Source organism: Drosophila albomicans, chromosome 2R (assembly GCF_009650485.2).
Source record: "Drosophila albomicans strain 15112-1751.03 chromosome 2R, ASM965048v2, whole genome shotgun sequence".
NCBI classification, from domain to species: domain Eukaryota; kingdom Metazoa; phylum Arthropoda; class Insecta; order Diptera; family Drosophilidae; genus Drosophila; species Drosophila albomicans.
In genome coordinates, this window is record NC_047631.2 from 34,996,177 (window position 1) to 35,013,438 (window position 17,262).

The 17,262-nt window shown below is 41.6% G+C and overlaps 5 protein-coding genes and 1 long non-coding RNA gene across 11 annotated transcripts; 3 read left to right on the forward strand and 3 right to left on the reverse strand.

Moving 5' to 3' along the window:
- Positions 1-41: 41 nt before the first annotated feature.
- Positions 42-2,743, reverse strand: LOC117576229 (FAST kinase domain-containing protein 4). Of its 3 annotated transcripts, none has more exons than XM_034260846.2 (7): positions 2,622-2,743; positions 1,978-2,229; positions 1,192-1,914; positions 886-1,135; positions 543-817; positions 413-482; positions 42-354 (listed from the first exon to the last, which is right to left on the reverse strand). In XM_034260846.2, the coding sequence occupies exons 2-7, from the start codon at positions 2,165-2,167 to the stop codon at positions 144-146; spliced, it is 1,719 nt and encodes a 572-aa protein (XP_034116737.1). In that variant the 5' UTR covers positions 2,168-2,229; positions 2,622-2,743; the 3' UTR covers positions 42-143. The 3 variants fall into 3 exon arrangements, with proteins under 3 accessions (XP_034116737.1, XP_034116735.1, XP_034116734.1); XM_034260844.2 differs by lacking the exon at positions 2,622-2,743 and adding an exon at positions 2,395-2,464; XM_034260843.2 differs by lacking the exon at positions 2,622-2,743 and adding an exon at positions 2,405-2,426.
- Positions 2,744-2,770: 27 nt separating this feature from the next.
- On the forward strand, positions 2,771-10,639 carry LOC117576227 (clathrin interactor 1). Of its 2 annotated transcripts, none has more exons than XM_034260840.2 (6): positions 2,771-3,086; positions 4,086-4,287; positions 4,346-4,709; positions 4,779-4,872; positions 4,944-5,713; positions 5,931-8,775. In XM_034260840.2, the coding sequence occupies exons 1-6, from the start codon at positions 3,034-3,036 to the stop codon at positions 8,678-8,680; spliced, it is 4,233 nt and encodes a 1,410-aa protein (XP_034116731.1). In that variant the 5' UTR covers positions 2,771-3,033; the 3' UTR covers positions 8,681-8,775. The 2 variants fall into 2 exon arrangements, with proteins under 2 accessions (XP_034116731.1, XP_034116732.1); XM_034260841.2 differs by lacking the exon at positions 5,931-8,775 and adding an exon at positions 9,221-10,639 and having other exon boundaries at positions 2,792-3,086.
- On the reverse strand, positions 10,174-12,180 carry LOC117576230 (nucleolar protein 56). The gene is made up of 3 exons (XM_034260847.2): positions 12,044-12,180; positions 11,455-11,857; positions 10,174-11,403 (listed from the first exon to the last, which is right to left on the reverse strand). The coding sequence occupies exons 1-3, from the start codon at positions 12,044-12,046 to the stop codon at positions 10,337-10,339; spliced, it is 1,473 nt and encodes a 490-aa protein (XP_034116738.1). The 5' UTR covers positions 12,047-12,180; the 3' UTR covers positions 10,174-10,336.
- On the forward strand, positions 12,165-14,068 carry LOC117576231 (MOB kinase activator-like 1). 3 transcript variants are annotated; one of them, XR_007955279.1, is made up of 4 exons: positions 12,165-12,497; positions 12,738-12,904; positions 12,966-13,883; positions 13,943-14,068. XR_007955279.1 is itself a non-coding variant. In XM_034260848.2 (3 exons), the coding sequence occupies exons 1-3, from the start codon at positions 12,478-12,480 to the stop codon at positions 13,442-13,444; spliced, it is 666 nt and encodes a 221-aa protein (XP_034116739.1). In that variant the 5' UTR covers positions 12,165-12,477; the 3' UTR covers positions 13,445-14,068. The 3 variants fall into 3 exon arrangements, 2 of the variants coding, with proteins under 2 accessions (XP_034116739.1, XP_034116740.1); XM_034260848.2 differs by having other exon boundaries at positions 12,966-14,068; XM_034260849.2 differs by lacking the exon at positions 12,165-12,497 and adding an exon at positions 12,647-12,664 and having other exon boundaries at positions 12,966-14,068.
- Positions 13,689-15,629, reverse strand: LOC117576776 (retinol-binding protein pinta). Its single transcript, XM_034261829.2, has 3 exons — positions 14,915-15,629; positions 14,621-14,850; positions 13,689-14,553 (listed from the first exon to the last, which is right to left on the reverse strand). Exons 1-3 carry the CDS (start codon positions 15,311-15,313, stop codon positions 14,355-14,357), a joined length of 828 nt encoding a protein of 275 aa, XP_034117720.1. The 5' UTR covers positions 15,314-15,629; the 3' UTR covers positions 13,689-14,354.
- Positions 15,630-15,935: 306 nt separating this feature from the next.
- On the forward strand, positions 15,936-16,840 carry LOC127565886 (uncharacterized). Its single transcript, XR_007955280.1, has 2 exons — positions 15,936-16,705; positions 16,762-16,840. It is a non-coding gene; the product is annotated as an uncharacterized LOC127565886 (long non-coding RNA).
- The last annotated feature ends 422 nt before the right edge of the window (positions 16,841-17,262 follow it).

Below are 17,262 nucleotides of genomic sequence, written 5' to 3' on the forward strand. Positions count from 1 at the left end.
ATTGATACTGCTTAGTTGCAATGTTAATACGACATCTCAAGTTTACTTTACTCTCCATTTGAATAGTTTACTTTAATTCTGCGCCTAATTATAATTAATCAAACAATTCAAATTTTGACAAAACGATAAAACGATAATTGAAATTATTTTCTACTAAGAACATCCTTAAATTTCGCTTCCAAGTACTGAACGCGTTTCAGTAATTTGTCACTGGTGCTAAACTCATTGTACGGCACGGGTATAACTTGGTATCCACTCTTCTCTAACAAATCCATTGCCAGATTCGTAATGCCACTGGCACTTCGGTGTGTTCCATGACAAATATCATGAAAATCAACCACCATCAAGGCAACTCTAGAAGCAAGGCGAGTCGATTAAGAATTTGATATCATGAAGCACATAAACAATTTACCTTATTGCATCTTGATTACTTTTATCCAGAGGAAGAGCATTCTTTTGTGCGTCGAATTGACATGTAGCATCTGTAAGTCATAAAGGTATTGCTAGTAGTTCTCTTTCCACTGCTGGTGGATTTTTCTTACCAATTATGAAGCCCATTTTGCTATCTACTGAGCCAAGGACATGATTACTGGCAGGCAGCAAGCTCTTTAGCGCATCGAGCATACCGTTGACAAGAACTTGCTTGGACTTCGTGTGAGCCATAGGTACTTGGTAGGCAGGACTGTCAGCTGGTAGCAACGCGCCCTTGTAGTCCGACGCACACAATTGCGCATAACTGTTTAGATTTAATAGCCTCATTTTGGATGTTGGACTTAAACCGGCCTTGTCACTTTGCAATTTAGTTAGGAAATCCGTGCTGTTAACATATTTAAACATATTAAATTAAATTTCCATATAAGTCAATGAATGATATAAGAGTACAACCTCAGCACTGATTCGAGGTGACTATCCTCCACGATTCCCAACATCGTCAGCGACCAAACGTAATTCAACCAATCTGATTGCTTTGTGAAGTCCTCCCGTACTATTGATTTGGACAGCTTCTTGCGCACATCCTCCAATTGTCCACTTTTAAAATTGAGTAACGCCGCTGTTAAGAAGTATGCGCTGAGATCTTGAGGCCGACAAATTTCAGTGTTCTTCAGCAGCCACTGCGTTAACGATTCCAAAATATCTGTAAGTAAATTAAGCTACATTTTGGATCTCATACTGAAGTGTTGTTCACATTACCCAAATCGCGATAGCGCATAATTCCCAGACTGGTTAATATAGAGCCAACAACCGCTGATTTTTCCGAATTCTTTGGCAGCTCGGCTTGTACATCAGCACAAACTTTTGCACCGAGCACAGAGTCCTGGAAATTAAGCATCGACATGGCGTACAGCACATCAGCCGATTGCTTCAGATCCAGTTGATCCGAAGCGCTGCTGATATTAAAAGCTAAAGACCGTAGGAGTGGAGTGCTGCGACGTTTGCGTTGCGCCAAAGTGCTCATCACTTTAACCATCTGCGGTAGACTTATGCTAGCAATCAACTTGGCCGCTTCATCGTCGCCAGCCACGCCAAGCACAGTGTTCAAGTCATCAGTGCGAAAGCCAGAAATGCGTTTATTGTTATTACCAACTCCAGCCAGGCTACCATTTTTTCCGTTTGCTCCATTTTTGGGTAATGCAGTGCGGCCGAGCATCCGACAGACGCGTAAGAATCGCGTGTCATTCTCAAACTCCGAGATCTTGACGCGATTGATGGTGCTCCATTCGGCCAAAATTGAGACAATCTTCAAGGCATGCTTGCGTGAAAAGGAATTATTGTTTTCCGTTATCGCCAATAGACCATTCACCGTCTTGGCATTAACAATACGCTCGTCGATGTTGCTTATGGCGGTTGCAGAAGATTTTGCAGTCGGATCGTTCTCATTTCGTAGTGACTCGAATGCAGCAGCAACCATTTGACCTGCATCAAATAAACAGCGACAGTAAATTAACGCACCAGTCAACAAAATATAAGCATTCTTACCAGAGCTCTTCGACTTCTTAACACTTCCTTCCGCTGTCGGCGCACGAGGGTCAGCGTCATCTGACGAGTTTTGTCCATTGCTGGCCGGCGCTGCAATCGCTGCGCTTGCCGCACGTGCATTGCTAGTGTAGGTGGCGCGTCGATACAGATGTGTGACAATGCTGCCTGCGAATCGCTGTAGACCCAACATATTCAATTAAGTTTTCCCAGGTGGTCCGTTGAAGCGCTTGCGGCTTGCAATCAGTCGTCGCACTGTAAGACCAATATGAAGTTTACATAACCTTTTTGTTTACACATTTTTAGCTAAAATGAGTTTGTTATTCGCTGACAGCCAAAGTTTTCTTGTAATCGATAATTAGTTTTATTATTACTGCGATAATTCAATATTTTTAGTTAATATTATTATTCACAAATTACTTAAACTTTCCTATATTCTGGAAATTGACGACAGGGTCGATCGGCTAACCCACCCAACTACAACAATGCAGGAGCCCAACATTTAACATGTTGCCGTAATGTTAAATAACATAGCAATTTAATGCATAGCAATTTAAATTATTTAATAAATTGTATTAATGAACTATCTAGTAATGTATTAAATAAACAAATTGAATTTTAGAAAAATTTAAATGAAGTTGGCATACCAATTAATAAAATATTCGATCCAATAAGAATGTAACAACACCAATTGAGCAGCCAGTCGAATTATTGTTCAGTGTTGATAAATACCGATAGTTATATGTGTAATTTAACATACTGCAACTGCATTACAACACTGCAGAATAGTATTCGCAACACTGGCGAGGGACAGCTCACCAAAATTCTGCCCGAGCAGTGTTTTTTGCCTTTTCGTTTAAATTTTATACTTTTTATTTGGCCAAAAGCAATAAAACGCGCCTCAATACATGAAACTCACCAAGCAGAGCTTTTAATAAATATATACACATATATTTATATTCGTGAAGAAATTGAATATAACAGAAAGTCAAACAAGTTTGTCTGCCAGTGATTTGGCAAGTTAGTGTGAAAAATTCCAAAGCAGAAAATTGCGTTAAAATGGTTGATAAATTTATCAGTATGTGGAAAGTGCGCGAACTAGCGGACAAAGTGTAAGTTTTGCTGCAATATTAACATGTTAATATGTCCGAAAATACAAATCGGGACGAGTTCGATAGGAAAGAAAACTCAAGTATACTGTTGACACTCCCATGACCATCGCAAAACACCAACAATTCATGCTCGCCCCTCCCCTTCACCTTACCTTGGTCTTCGAGCACACAGGTGCCAGAAATGCAGTTGTGCTAAAACTGATATACATAGTTTGTTGTTTTATTCTCATTGTGTTTATAAAAGAGCGATTAACGCTTTGTCTTATTTGTTGCTTTTGTAGTTTCCAAGGTTGTTAATTTTGTCGGGATTTCAAAACACATTTGTACCTACTGACTCGTAGTTTATTGTCCAGTATTTTCGAATCACACATACAAGTGCAGGCATACACGCAAGCGCACACATACACGCTTATGTGAATTGTATTCGAATGCATATCTGTGTAGTTTATCAAGAAATCACTTTGTTTGAATTAGGTACACTTTAAAAACGATATGAACACGTTCCAGCTGTGCTCGTACTTGTGCTGTGTGCGTCCAATAGCGGTATTCCATTCCAGTAAACTCACACTTCCAATTGCGAACACCCATTAACTTACTATTTGTTGTCTTTATCATTATCATCGAGTTTTATGGACGTGGCATGCTAAAAGTTTCTCTACAAAATTGGAATGCGCCTTCCGTTGGCTTTATGAAGTTCGAGTTTATTAGCGAGGTTATCTGTTAACTGATAATCCGACTTGTGTCTCTTTATCAACTTCTGATCAGAACGAGATATACAAAATAATAGGTCGTCGCCAGTTGAGAAACTTAAGCATATGCAATAAATCAGCTCCCTATTGTCTTTAAAGTTTTCATGCAGGTGTAATTCACTATATATTCATATCTATTTAAATATTTTGAATACCATCAAATCGCTTTATATTTTTTTCTTTTTAAATAACACGTCTTTAAATCATAAAATTGAAAGATTAGTTGACATTACTCAATTATCTTTAACAGCACCAATGTCGTCATGAACTACACAGAGATTGAGGGCAAGGTACGCGAGGCAACCAATGATGATCCCTGGGGTCCAACTGGGCCACTTATGCAGGAGTTGGCACATGCCACATTCTCTTACGAAACCTTCCCCGAAGTGATGTCCATGCTTTGGAAACGCATGCTGCAGGACAATAAAACCAATTGGCGGCGCACTTACAAAGTGAGTAGAACCATAAACTACCTTTGCAACTATCGTAATCTCAATCTAAACCACGCAGAGTCTGCTGTTATTAAACTATTTGGTGCGCAACGGGTCGGAACGAGTGGTTACCTCCTCCCGGGAGCACATCTATGATCTGCGCTCATTGGAAAATTACACGTTCACCGACGAGGGTGGCAAGGATCAGGGTATTAATGTTAGGCATAAGGTACGAGAGCTTATAGACTTTATTCAAGACGATGATCGCTTGCGCGACGAGCGCAAAAAGGCCAAAAAGAATAAGGACAAATACATTGGCATGAGCAGCGATGCAATGGGCTCCCGAAGCGGGGGTTACAGTGGCTACAGTGGTGGAGGTGGTGGAGGTGGCGGTGGTGGCTACAACGACGGCGAATGGCGAAGTAATCGAGGAGAAAATTGGTGTAAGCATAGTAGAATACAAAGAAAACTACTTGTAACTGGTTATTAATCATTTTCTTTATGATCCTTAGACTCTGATAAGAGCTCTGCAGAGCGTTACGAAGACGAGGATACTCATTACGACGGCGAACGAGAAGGATCCGACAGTGACTCGCCCAGTCCAAGGTAGATATAATATAATATATTTCTGCTTGTATATGAAATCCATAATAAATAGGATGCATTCTCTCTAATAGGCGCAACTATCGTTACAATGATCGCGCCAGTCCTGCAGAGATAGCCGCTGAGAGTAAACCGCAGAACCTGAGTATGAATATACGCTCAAAGTCTGCTGTCAGCTCGCCGGTCTCCAAGCAACCTACTTCAGCAACAAGCGGCAGCGGTTCGAAGCCATCGGTAACTCAAAAGAAAATAAATTTGGGTGCTGCTGCCAACTTTGGGAAGACCTCAAGTGCCGCTGGCATTCATTCGCCCACACATCGTGATACGCCCACCAATAACAGCATCGATCTAATGGGCGCCGCGTCACCAAACAACAACAGTACACCGAGCAATAGTAATGATCTACTGGATGATCTATTCAAAACTTGTTCTCCGACGCCAGTTCAACAACAACAGCAAACGCAAGGCGAGAAGACACTCAATAGTGCCGCAATCATTGCCGATGACGATGATGACTTCAATCCGCGAGCTGGTGACGCTGGTGCCGTCCAAGAATTTGGAGATTTTGCCGCTGCTTTTGGAGGCGAACCATCGCTACCCTCAGCTGGCATCATTCCGTCTGCTGGCAATGATGAGTTTGCAGACTTTGCTGCATTTCAAGGCTCCACATCTTCGACAACAACATTGGATAACCAGTTACTGACCACTGCGACGCCAACTAATGATACCTTTGACTTGTTCAACTCTTCGACGCCAGTAGCAACAGTAGCAATGGGCGCACCTACGGCTACTGATCTTCTAGCCGGATTAGGGGACCTATCGATCCACCAGAGCATGCCAATGGGTGAGTAATTAGTACTCTACATAGAGCTAATAACTAGATATAGGAATCGAATTAGGATTTGCAGTATATAGACATAGACTGTATAGATCACTTTGCGCATTTAGTCGGCCAAGACGATCAAGTAAAAACGTTTGCATGACCGCGCGCTTTCCACACGTAACGGCAACATATTCCAATCGGATGCACTCGTTTTCTTTTCTCTTTTAAACGATCGCAGCATTTGAAGCACAGCCATCGTCGAAGTCTTCGTCATCTCCATCTGCAGTAGCACGTTTGGCCTTATCTAAAGCGATTGCACAGCTGCGTGAGCTATCGCGAGTGCAGAGCTCCACTGATGCCAGCTTTGTGGCTGACACACTGCGCCAGCTGCACAGAAGTAATGCACTGCCTGGATACGCGACACCAGAGCAGATCGTTGGCCTTGATTGCCAGGCAATTGATTGGTCCGTCCTGGCCAGCAACGAATATGCTGCTCTCCTAGCGCAGCTTACTAGATTATTCACCCCAGACTGGCCGCAGCCCAATGCTGATGTGGACGTTTTGAATTTGTTTAAACTGGATTACTGCTTTGAGTACACGCAAACTTCGTTGGAGCTCCTGCAACGGCAGTTGGAACGAGTGCCGAGCACTTCTAGTTGCATGCTAGAAGCGCTGCTAAAGGATGAGAGTCTAATTGCTGTGAGTCTGCTGCACATTGCACGACAACGAGGAGCACTAATGCAACGCTTTGGGCGAACTATCAAGATTCTACCAGAGCGACAGCTGGATGAGCACGATGCGCAGATTGCACAATTTATCCAGCTTCTGATTGGATTGCCCAACTTGGTGGCCAACAAACTGGGACGAAAATTTTCAGCAATCTTTGCCCCGTTTAACTATAGTCAATTGATGCTACGTCAATGGCTTAAGGCGCTGCACTTTGTGCTACAGTGCGAGGATATTATGGGCTACTTCGATCTGTGCCCATTCAGCTGGCTGCTGTCGCGAGTTATCAACCATTACCCCGATGCCTCCACATTAGAATCACTGCTACGCTTGCTCGCTGATTATGCGGTTATGCCAAAGGCAAGAATCGTAGTACGACAAATCATGCTTGAGCTGGAGCCTTCCGCTTGCTTTAAGGTAGCACAGATAGCAGTGAATGCAAAGCTCAATCTGTACTTGCTCTTGGGATCAACTATATTAGAGAGCTCTCACTGGGAACACTGTTTACTGCAGAAACTGCCACTTCAATGCGCACCCACTGCAAATGATGCACTGTGTTCGTTCATTGGATATCTTAATGTAATTGCGCCATTTCGCCTGAAATTGCTTTTCACACAGCTGATGGGCATCTGGTGCAAGCGTTTGACTCTGCAAAAGTTGAGCAGACAAGAGCATGTGAGCATTAGCAAGCTTCTTATTCTTTCTGGAAAATGCCAAGGAGATCTGGACCTGGACCTCAATCGCCAACTGCACGACGGCTTAAGTCATCATCTGCAGTCCTCTGACGCAGTGCAACGATATATCGGCATGAAGACAGTAGAACTGCTTTATAATTTCATGCAGCCCGCTGAAGAGATGTCATTAAAGTTCGAATATACTGGGTTAAAAGAGACACCGCATTGGCGCATTCTCGAGGAGCTCGACGAACTAGCCCGCTTCGAATATCCCACTAAAAAGGAATTAAACGAGCAACCAAATCGAGCTCAAAGTCAGCGACTTGAACTGCAAATTATTCAGTTTATGGGAGACCAAAGGAAACCAGAACAAAATACAAGCGGCATCAAACGGATTGAACCAGGACGGGACGCACCGAATAACGTGAGCATGCAGTTGGACTTGGACTCTGATGATGAGTTACCCGCGCAGTCGCTTGATGAAGATGACATCGACTTGAAGCCCTATGACATGTCCAATGACACGTCTAGTACAGTGGAGCAACGTCCCAGATTTCTTCTTGACTTGTTGCACTTGCTGCAAACCAAAGTTCAAAACTATCAGATCTTCGAAGCTGCACTTGGCACAGCCGAGCAGCTAATCCGAAGCCAACTGACGAAGCATGACAAGAAATTAGCTCTGGAGTTGATGCAGCTCTTCATTACTCTTGAGATGCAGTACTATTTTGAGAACTTTGAGCAGACACAGTTCAGGTGTTGTGTGGCCATCTGTGTATCCCATCCTGGTGCCTCCGCCGAGTTCCTGTGCCGGGAGTTTCACACAGCCAACTCACGATATGCCCTAAAAGTGCGCATCCTAATACTGCAGGTGTTGGGCACAGCAGCCAAGGAGTTGGCCGATGACAAGGCGCTTGAAACGGGAAGTCAACAAATCCTTGAGATCGTGCCACCAGCTGCAAAGCAAATGCGAAAGTTTCAGCTCCACTCCGACCAAGATGAAGCCACAGAGCGTTTAGTTGCTGCTCAGCGCATCATCAGAGAACGTTTGCGGACAAAAACAAAGCATTATATTAGCAAACAGAAGACGCACGAGAAGAGGAGTGGCCAAGCGAACCGCTTCCATGCATTTGCCGGCACATTTTTCTTTGGGCTTGTGCGTGGTCAGCGAACGAGTAGCATGTTATATGCCAAATATGACAACATTGGCTACGACATTGATAGCCAGCTGCTAGTTAATATGCTGCACACGATGGCCGTGCTTATCATGTGTGCGCAGAATTGTCCCTTGTTACCCACAATGGCTCGGGAGGTCTTTGATTTGTGCACTTTTATACGCTTTAATCCCGAGGCACGCGTTCGAGCAGCGACTCTCCAGCTCTTGGGTATTACACTGGTCACCACGCCTGCTGACCTGTTAACTACTCACTTTGCCGAGTCTCTAAATGAGCTACAACACTGGCTCAAGGATTTTATGCGTTCACCTCTTCTGGGCGGCGAGGCATCCGATGAGTGCCGTGAGCTTGCCGAGCAAATATTGTCCACGTGCTATAAGTTATTTGATTCGTCGTCAGATAGTCATTCCGTTTAAGTCAAACTATAGTTATAAGCGACATTCGAGCTGCGAGCAAACTGAAACTATAAATAAATTCACTTCTATTGAAATGAAAAATTAAAAAACTATTCTGCAGAATGCGTATTGACATGGATTTAAGAAGATTTAAGAATTTATTATAATATGTAGTCGCTAGATGAACCGTTTGTCAATATTCAGATTTATTTGAAATAAATTTTCACTTTATTTTTGTTCTTTTTCCCTTTATCAAAAATGAAATTGCTATAATTGCGCACAATGTAATAATGATAACTTGTATTTGAAGCATTTCTCAATATACCGGGCATTGTGCCTCAGCCTCGGACGCACTAGGTAAACAACAGTCCTTATGCATTTGCAATTCTACAGCACCTAGTTGATTCAGCTCCCATTCGGACTGCGCACATCACACCTCCAAGCCGTCCCAACAAATGCACATTCAACTGCTTACCGAAATTCTATTATTCGTTCATCTCTTTTTAAAGGTCCTTGGAATTGATTATTCAACTGCATCTAATAAATCCTTTTCTTTTGCAGATAATATGCTGCCGCCTATAGCAGCTGTTTCTGGCAACAATCTGCTTCAGCCAATGTCTGCCGCAAGCAACAACAATAATCGTAATTCAAGCACCAATGGCACCGAGACGACAACCACGCAGTCAACAAATGTTGGTGCCACTTGGTCGGGTAATCTGAAGGCGGGCAACTTGAACATCGATTTGGATAATTTGCTGATTAGCAAAACGGGCAAATCTAATGCGCCAGCCCCCTCTATGAATGCCCTGAAAACCCAGAGCCCAGCAAAGACGCAGGGTCCGCTGAATGTTCAGACCGGTGGCGGATTTGCTGGACTTTCGCCACTCACCAGCCCCAATTTGTTTGGAGCAACGCAACAGACCATTCCACAAACACAGCCAGCAGGAGGAGCATTTGCCAATTTCAGTGCGTTCCAACAGCAGCAGCAACAGCATCACAGTAACAATAATGCCTCTGCTTTTGATTTATTCCAATGATATTTGTTGTCTAAATCATGTTCCACGTACACACAACCCCCAAACACCTACACACACTGAAATGTTCTGATTCTTATTCCGTTGTATAAAATATGCAAACTGTTTATTATTTTTGCTAAATTAATTGTTAACCAACATACATATTCAATCCCCAATATCCCCATTGTATTATTTGATTTCGATTTCTTCTACACTTCCTTCTAAAGCCATGAATAAATTCCACATCCGTCCTGTTATCCACACGCATTTGAGATACCGTTTAGCGTATTTCAATGTTCGTCGTATTGCAATAAAACGAAAACATTTAATGGTTGTACTAAATCAATATCATGTAGCACAACAAAAGGACGGCTGATGATGTATCATTGAAATTGTTACAAAAAATATTATTGATAATAAAAATAATAAAAAAAAATTAGCAGTAGTTAATGAGTTAAATGTATATAAAACCAACATGTGAAAAATAAAGAAATGAAATGGAAAATCTATCTTATTACAAAAGTAGTTTTGTTTATTAAGTTTGGGGATTGGGGAAACCATGAAATACAGAAGAAATAAATTGTAATCAATTTTGAACTTAGAACTAACGTAGTGGAAATATATAGAGATACATACATACATCTGATACGTATGTGTGTCACTACACCTCCACAGCCACCTTGTTCTTGTTCTTCTTCTTTTTCTTCTTCTTAGGCTCTTCATCAGCCTCAGCATCGCCATTCTCCTCGTCAAGAACTTTGCCATTGCCATTGCTAGTGCCATTTGTTGTCTCCTTACGCTTCTTTTTCTTCTTCTCTGACTGTGGCGTATTATTGGCTTCCTGTCCAGCTGCCTCGATGGCCTCCTTCATGACCTCAATGTTCTTGCGTGGCACGTCGCCCGATTCGTAAAACTTGAGGCGATCTTCCACCTGCTGCTTCAACGTTTCACCAAATACGCTGGTTGGCTGTTCCAAAAAGCAATCAATGCGAGACGCAATCGAGCACTTGTTGGCCAGGAAACGTGATATACGACCCTTGTTCTTAAGACCAGCTCTTCCGATAAACGATGAATGATAGATAAGTCCATACTTGGGTGTATTGGAACGAGTTTTGAGTGCTCGGAACAGAGCTTTCTCGGCACCCAAAATTTGAACTGTCGATGCCGGATACTTGGCCAAATTGGTAAGGCTGCCGGCGTGCGAGATTAGTCGAGCCCCGACTTGATCCCCAATAAGTGACTGAAGGTTCGGGGCCACCAAGTTCATTTTGTTGTGCAAGTATGTGGAAAGCCTTTTGCGGTACTCGGAAAGCTTGACGACACGCTCAGCGAACAGCTCAATGTTCATAAGATCCACAATGGAAATGTCCATGCCCATGGACATCTTGCCCGCATCTATGATAGCTTGAGCCTTGGACGAGTCCATAACAATTTGCTCCAGCTCCTCAAGCTTATCTTGGGTGAGGTCTTTACGGTCCTTGATGAACTTCGCTGCCTTTGCGAACATATAATTGTCAGGAACAATTTTGACCAGTTCTGGGAAGTGATACGAGTACCACTCGCGTATCCGCATCGAGAACGTGTTGACATCCTTATCCAACTGATCAAGAAGCGCAATCGATTGAATAATCATGTTGTCCGATCGGTGCACGTTGAACTTGACTTTGGCACGCGAATAGCTGTGTCCCAGACCAAGTTGTGCCACGCCAGCGGACTTGTCAGTAAAACCTATGATCAGAAATGTAAATAATCTACCATAGAACTTAACGAAGGACTTACCCTTGACTAATTTTGCAAAGTGGAATCGAACACCACGAAGTATTTCGGGAACTACACCAAAGTGACTGCATTGGACGCCCACAGCTTCGGTAATTGCTGCGCCTAGCTTGGCATCTGCAATTCCAAGGGTGCACTTCTTCTTCTTAAGCTTGGCAAAGAAATCGTCGAGAAAATGGAGTAGATCTTGGGGCACAATTCCCTCGGATATGGCATTGATGTTCTCAAGAGCAGCTATAGCCGATTTGAAGGGCGAAAAGCCAGCCAGTTTCACAATGGAATTAAATTTGGCGATATCCGTCACAGAAGACTCCACTTGAGGTAGAAACATGGAAACCTCCTCGAACTCCTTGACGGAGAAAAGTGCGAAACCTGCCGCATGCTCATAGAGTACGTACAGACTCGACTACAAGTAAATTAAAAAATCATACTTTAAGAGTGACACTTTCAACACGTTTTGGGAGCTCAAACTCCCTAACAATATTTAGGTTAGATTAAAATCGTTTTTCTGACTATTTGCTAGTAGTCCTTGGAGATATAACATTTCTGACACACTACACCTCTTAAAATAAGTACTTGAAAATTAAATTACCATATTAAGGCCTTTAATATGCCTTGATAGAAATAAAAATTGTTGCACTTAAAACTCGAGCGCGTTGTTTTTTTCCACGTGCTAAACAGAACGAACAGTGTATACACACTTGTGTATTTTTAGTGATTACACACGAACATGCGTTTTATAACAATCATACGATGTGGCAACACTATGTAGTCATCGTGTGACCATTTAAAATATGTTGGTATATTATTCGAAGAAAAATAATATGTTTAAAAATTAAATTTGCGGTCACGCTGGTTGCCAGCCCATTGCTTGACCCGTCAACAAATTTTGATTAAAAAAATTAATAAAGAAAGTTCATCAATACATTCACACCCGTTTTTAAATTGAAGAAACATTCAGTTCGTTCATAATAATAAAGGGGTTGTTACCTAGAATTTTAGCAGGTGAACGGCAATAATAGCTGCATGGCAATGGAATTTTTGTTGTAAGTAAATGTTGATTTGTTAATATGTGTACACTGGCTTGTGTGAGTATGTGTTGTGTTGTGTGTGTGCATGTGTGAAGGCAACAAAAACAAACTGGCAAACTACAAGTGCTACAACCCCTCAGTGCAGTGTTCTTTGTTCGCCTGTTGGTGCCTGCACCTGGAGTGTGAGTGGGTGGCTGTCCATCACTTGTGGCACGAAATAACAACATAACTCGTTTACTTTTTCGTCGACTACAGCGGATCACGTTCAAGCAAAACTTTTAAGCCGAAAAAGAACATCCCAGAGGGCACGCATCAGTATGATCTCATGAAGCATGCGGCTGCCACACTTGGTTCGGGCAACCTGCGCAACGCAGTCTCTCTACCTGATGGCGAGGATCTCAACGAATGGGTGGCCGTTAATAGTGAGTCATTTTATCAAGATCTCTATGCACAATTTAACAAATTCCTTTTTTCGCATTTCAGCTGTCGATTTCTTCAATCAGATTAACATGCTGTACGGCACCATCACAGAGTTCTGCACAGAGGAGAGCTGTGGCATTATGTCGGCGGGTCCGAAATACGAATACCATTGGGCAGATGGTTTGACAGTGAAGAAGCCCATCAAATGCAGCGCTCCCAAGTATATTGACTATCTGATGACGTGGGTGCAAGATCAACTAGATGACGAGACCTTATTTCCATCCAAGATCGGCGTGCCATTTCCAAAGAATTTTCTAGCCTCCGCCAAGACCATATTAAAGCGTCTGTTTCGCGTCTATGCACACATCTATCATCAGCACTTCTCCGAGGTTGTCACATTGGGAGAGGAGGCGCATTTGAATACGTCCTTTAAGCACTTTATATTCTTTGTGCAAGAGTTCAATCTAATTGAGCGACGCGAACTGGCACCACTGCAGGAGCTCATCGATAAGCTTACGGCAAAGGATGAGAGGCAGATATAGGAATCACTGCATCAGCTATTTTAGCAGCATATTAGCGATAGAACGAACGGCTTGCAATTGGACTTGTGATGATGACGACGATGATGATGAATTGCATTTTGGCGCTGTGTATTACGATTTAGTTTAGTTACCGCCTTTCCTTTCCTCGTTTATAGCTTTTATCGTTTCTTCAATGTTTCCTTGTATCCAAAAAATGAGCCCTCAGAAATTGTCGAAAGCGTGTTGTGTTTTTGCTGAGAGAGCGACTAGCAGCAGCAATAGCATCTACTATATATTTTTATATGTGACACGTACTTTTAAGAGATATAAAACATATTTATATTTATATATGTATGTACTATATGTAAAGAAAATGAAACACACACATACAGAATCGACAATACGCATTAATGTATTAACAAGAAAAACAACCGCTGAAATCCGTTTGAAAACAAACTATGTGAGTTGATTTGTTTATGTTCTTTGGCATGCGTACGTATTATTATTAATTTCAATCAGCGGATGGTGGAAATTTGAGATTGGAGACGACCGCACCCGATAGCCCCAATGAATGATAATAATTATAGACTTGATGCAACATTTTTGATATACTATTTTGTACTAATAAATAAACTGAGAATATAATGCATTGCAATCTTTATTTTAATAAGGACACAAGGACTTGGAAATTCAAAAAAAAAAAACAAAAAATACATTACACAAATATTTTAGATCGGCTATTTAAATATATGTATGTCTAACCGAAACCTTAATTACAACACAAAGGCATTTGTACATATGTGTGTCCGGTCTACTATTATCTACGCATTCAACATATACTATATGCATATATAGGTTTATTATATGTACTATTTCTAATCACATTCGGTTAATCACACGCTAATCGCGTACGCCAATTGAACGCTCCAATTTACTTGAGTATGCTTTTGTATTTGCCTTGCTCCACATAGAATTCAGCATGAGTCTCGAGCAACTTTTTCCACTTCATAGCCAATTCTTTGTAGCTGGCACCTTGTCCATCCAAATCCCTTGGCAGCTGTTTACACACGACCGTTGTGCCAGCACGTCGAACAACGACACGGGATCGTATCTTTGCTGTCATAAAGACGCTGCAATAACAATTATAAATACGGATTAACAATGCACATCTTATCAGTCAAATGCCAGGTTACGCACCGAAAGGTGTTAAGAAATATGTTGACGTGACGCGGCGCATTGGTGAATTCCAGTAGCTTGGGCTGGCATGGATAAGCTGACCAGCTCTCCACGGATCGTTTGATCAGCTTGGGATTTAACTGGAGTGCATGACCCAATTGCACGCCTTCCATATCCATGATGGCCACAATGCCGCGTGCACAATTGTCTGGCTCCAGTTTTAGCAATAAATCCAATATCATTTTGCTAGTCTGGAATATTAATTGAAAGTAAATTTGGGGCATCCCTGATGGTAATGGGTATTGCTGCATTTACCTTAAATACGTTGTTCTGTGTGTGACGCTTGGGATCGTGGACCGCAGTGCGGATGATGACCACCTTTCGTTTGTGTTCATCGACACCATCGACAGGCAGAAACACCCCTAGCTTCAGCAGCTCCTGTATTTCGGGCAGCATGGGATCGCAGTTGTCAAACCACTCGCTTCTCTCCGCACGCATTCGATAGAACACTTGCAGTTTCTTCTTGGTGCGCTCCAAGTCGAATTTGCATGTGCGCAGAAAGAAAGACAAGCTTTCATAGGTTTTGCATCCATTTATTTCGGGGTTAGCATCCAACCAATTGCGCAATTCCTGCACTCCCTCTTCCTGTGCCTTAGTCACATTATCCACATCTGCATCCGTATCCAGACTATCAATTAAGCTGCCCACTGACATTATTGCAGCTGCGCCGCTTGCACTTGTACTGATCGAATGCTTGTATGCGACTAATCGGCGTCATTGCAACGCAAGCTTTTTTGGTTGTGCAAATTTGTAGCTTTTGGACTCTTTGCCCCACAACGAGAAAAGGGCAAAGCGTATTAATACTGGTCAATACCGGTAGCCACATTCTATATATAGTTATCCATAAGAAGATTAATTTCACTCACACTGCACATTCAGCTTACGTGAGTGAAATGTGCGGTTGCAATTGAATTAAGACAAAACTATTTATGAAAATGAGTGATCAGCACTTTTTCAAATTGAGATAGGTCAAGTTTAGCCATCGTTTATAAAATCGGAGACACATTCACGGGACTATCGATGTATTGAAGTGCTTGTCATTTTATAAAAATATCGTTTTTTTTCCTGCAAACAATTTTAATTTACTTAAAAAAAAATATTATTTTAAGTAATAGAATTTTTGGAAATTTAAATACGAGTAACGGCGTTTATTGTTTGATTTGAGAAGCACAGAAAACCAGCGTAGGGCATGTAAATATTCTTTTGGTATATTAATATCTTTATACAATAATGTATATATTAGATCTTTTATGATACTAATATGTTGTGATATTACAAAAAAATTAAAATTATTCTAAAAACTATGAATCAGCAAAACTTTCAAATTGAACTTTCAATCATAAAAATTTTAGCACAATAATTTATAAATATATGTCTACTATGTGGTCGTATAATGGCTAATATTTTGGTATATTTTCTTAAAATAACAGTTTATTATCGCCAATTTTGGCGCTTTTAAAATATTTCAAATTGTTTTGTAAATCAGAATAAATGGAATTAATAATAAATTCAAATAGATTATAAGCCTGACGTAATTCCTCTCAACTATCGGCAATAAGATCGTCTTATCGATGCTATTTTCGTCCTTCCATGAACTTGTAAAAGCAAACATTTGCAAGAGGATCGCATTTATCGAAACTGGCCACACCAAAAAAAAAACCATAGCATTAAGATGCGACAATAATTGTGAGATGAATCTTAGCTTATATTTTGGTATATTATTCACTTGTTTGGAACAAGCCGGCTAATATTTGCTGCGTGTGCGGGCACATTGTAAAAATTGCTGTTTTTAATAGATAGACTTGATTATTTTATTTCTTACATTTAAATTGAAAACATGAATGAATCTGAAGTAATGTAAGTTGACCAAATGGAGTACGATGTCTGCGGCGAACACACCTTCAGGAACTGCTTCACATGGGCGCCAAACCAGAGTTAAAATTAATGACTAAAAGTGTGGGCAGCGTTCATGAGACGTATGGAAGTTGCTTTCTGCAAGAACAATGATATGGGCCTCCCGAAACTGAACGTGTGCGTCTTGCAGAGGTAACTGGACATTTCTAATGTGGTACTTCTTAACAATTGTTAAAATATCTTTCTAGCAACGCAAGGATTATATACACCTTCACAAGCAACATAAACAGTCAATTAGGAAGCAAGTGAATCAACCTGGAGATGAGAGAGGCAACTGGTGGGAATGAAGAAAGACAGGTTTGCATGCTCAATTCAACTTTATTGTTACATTATTCGCAGTACATGGAAATTATGAGAAATAGAAGGTGTCCGGGAACAATAGGGGCAGCAATAAGAAGAAAGTGCGTTCTTGTGGTTTGCCAGCCTCCGATGATGGGTCTTCCGAAGTTGCTGCCCCTTCTGAGTCAACAGAAGCCTCGTGTAGCACAACTGCTTTCCAATGTAAATGATTTTATTAGCTAGCGATCTTGCCAAGGATGTCTTATTTAACACTTACGCTCTCTGGCCAATCGAGGAGCTGCAAAAGTGGATAGTGGGGCATAAACCACCACGATGAGTGCCAGGCAGATTAGGATTGTACGAAGAGACATGTTAAAGTCAAAAGTCGAACTGTTGTTAGCCTCGCTCAG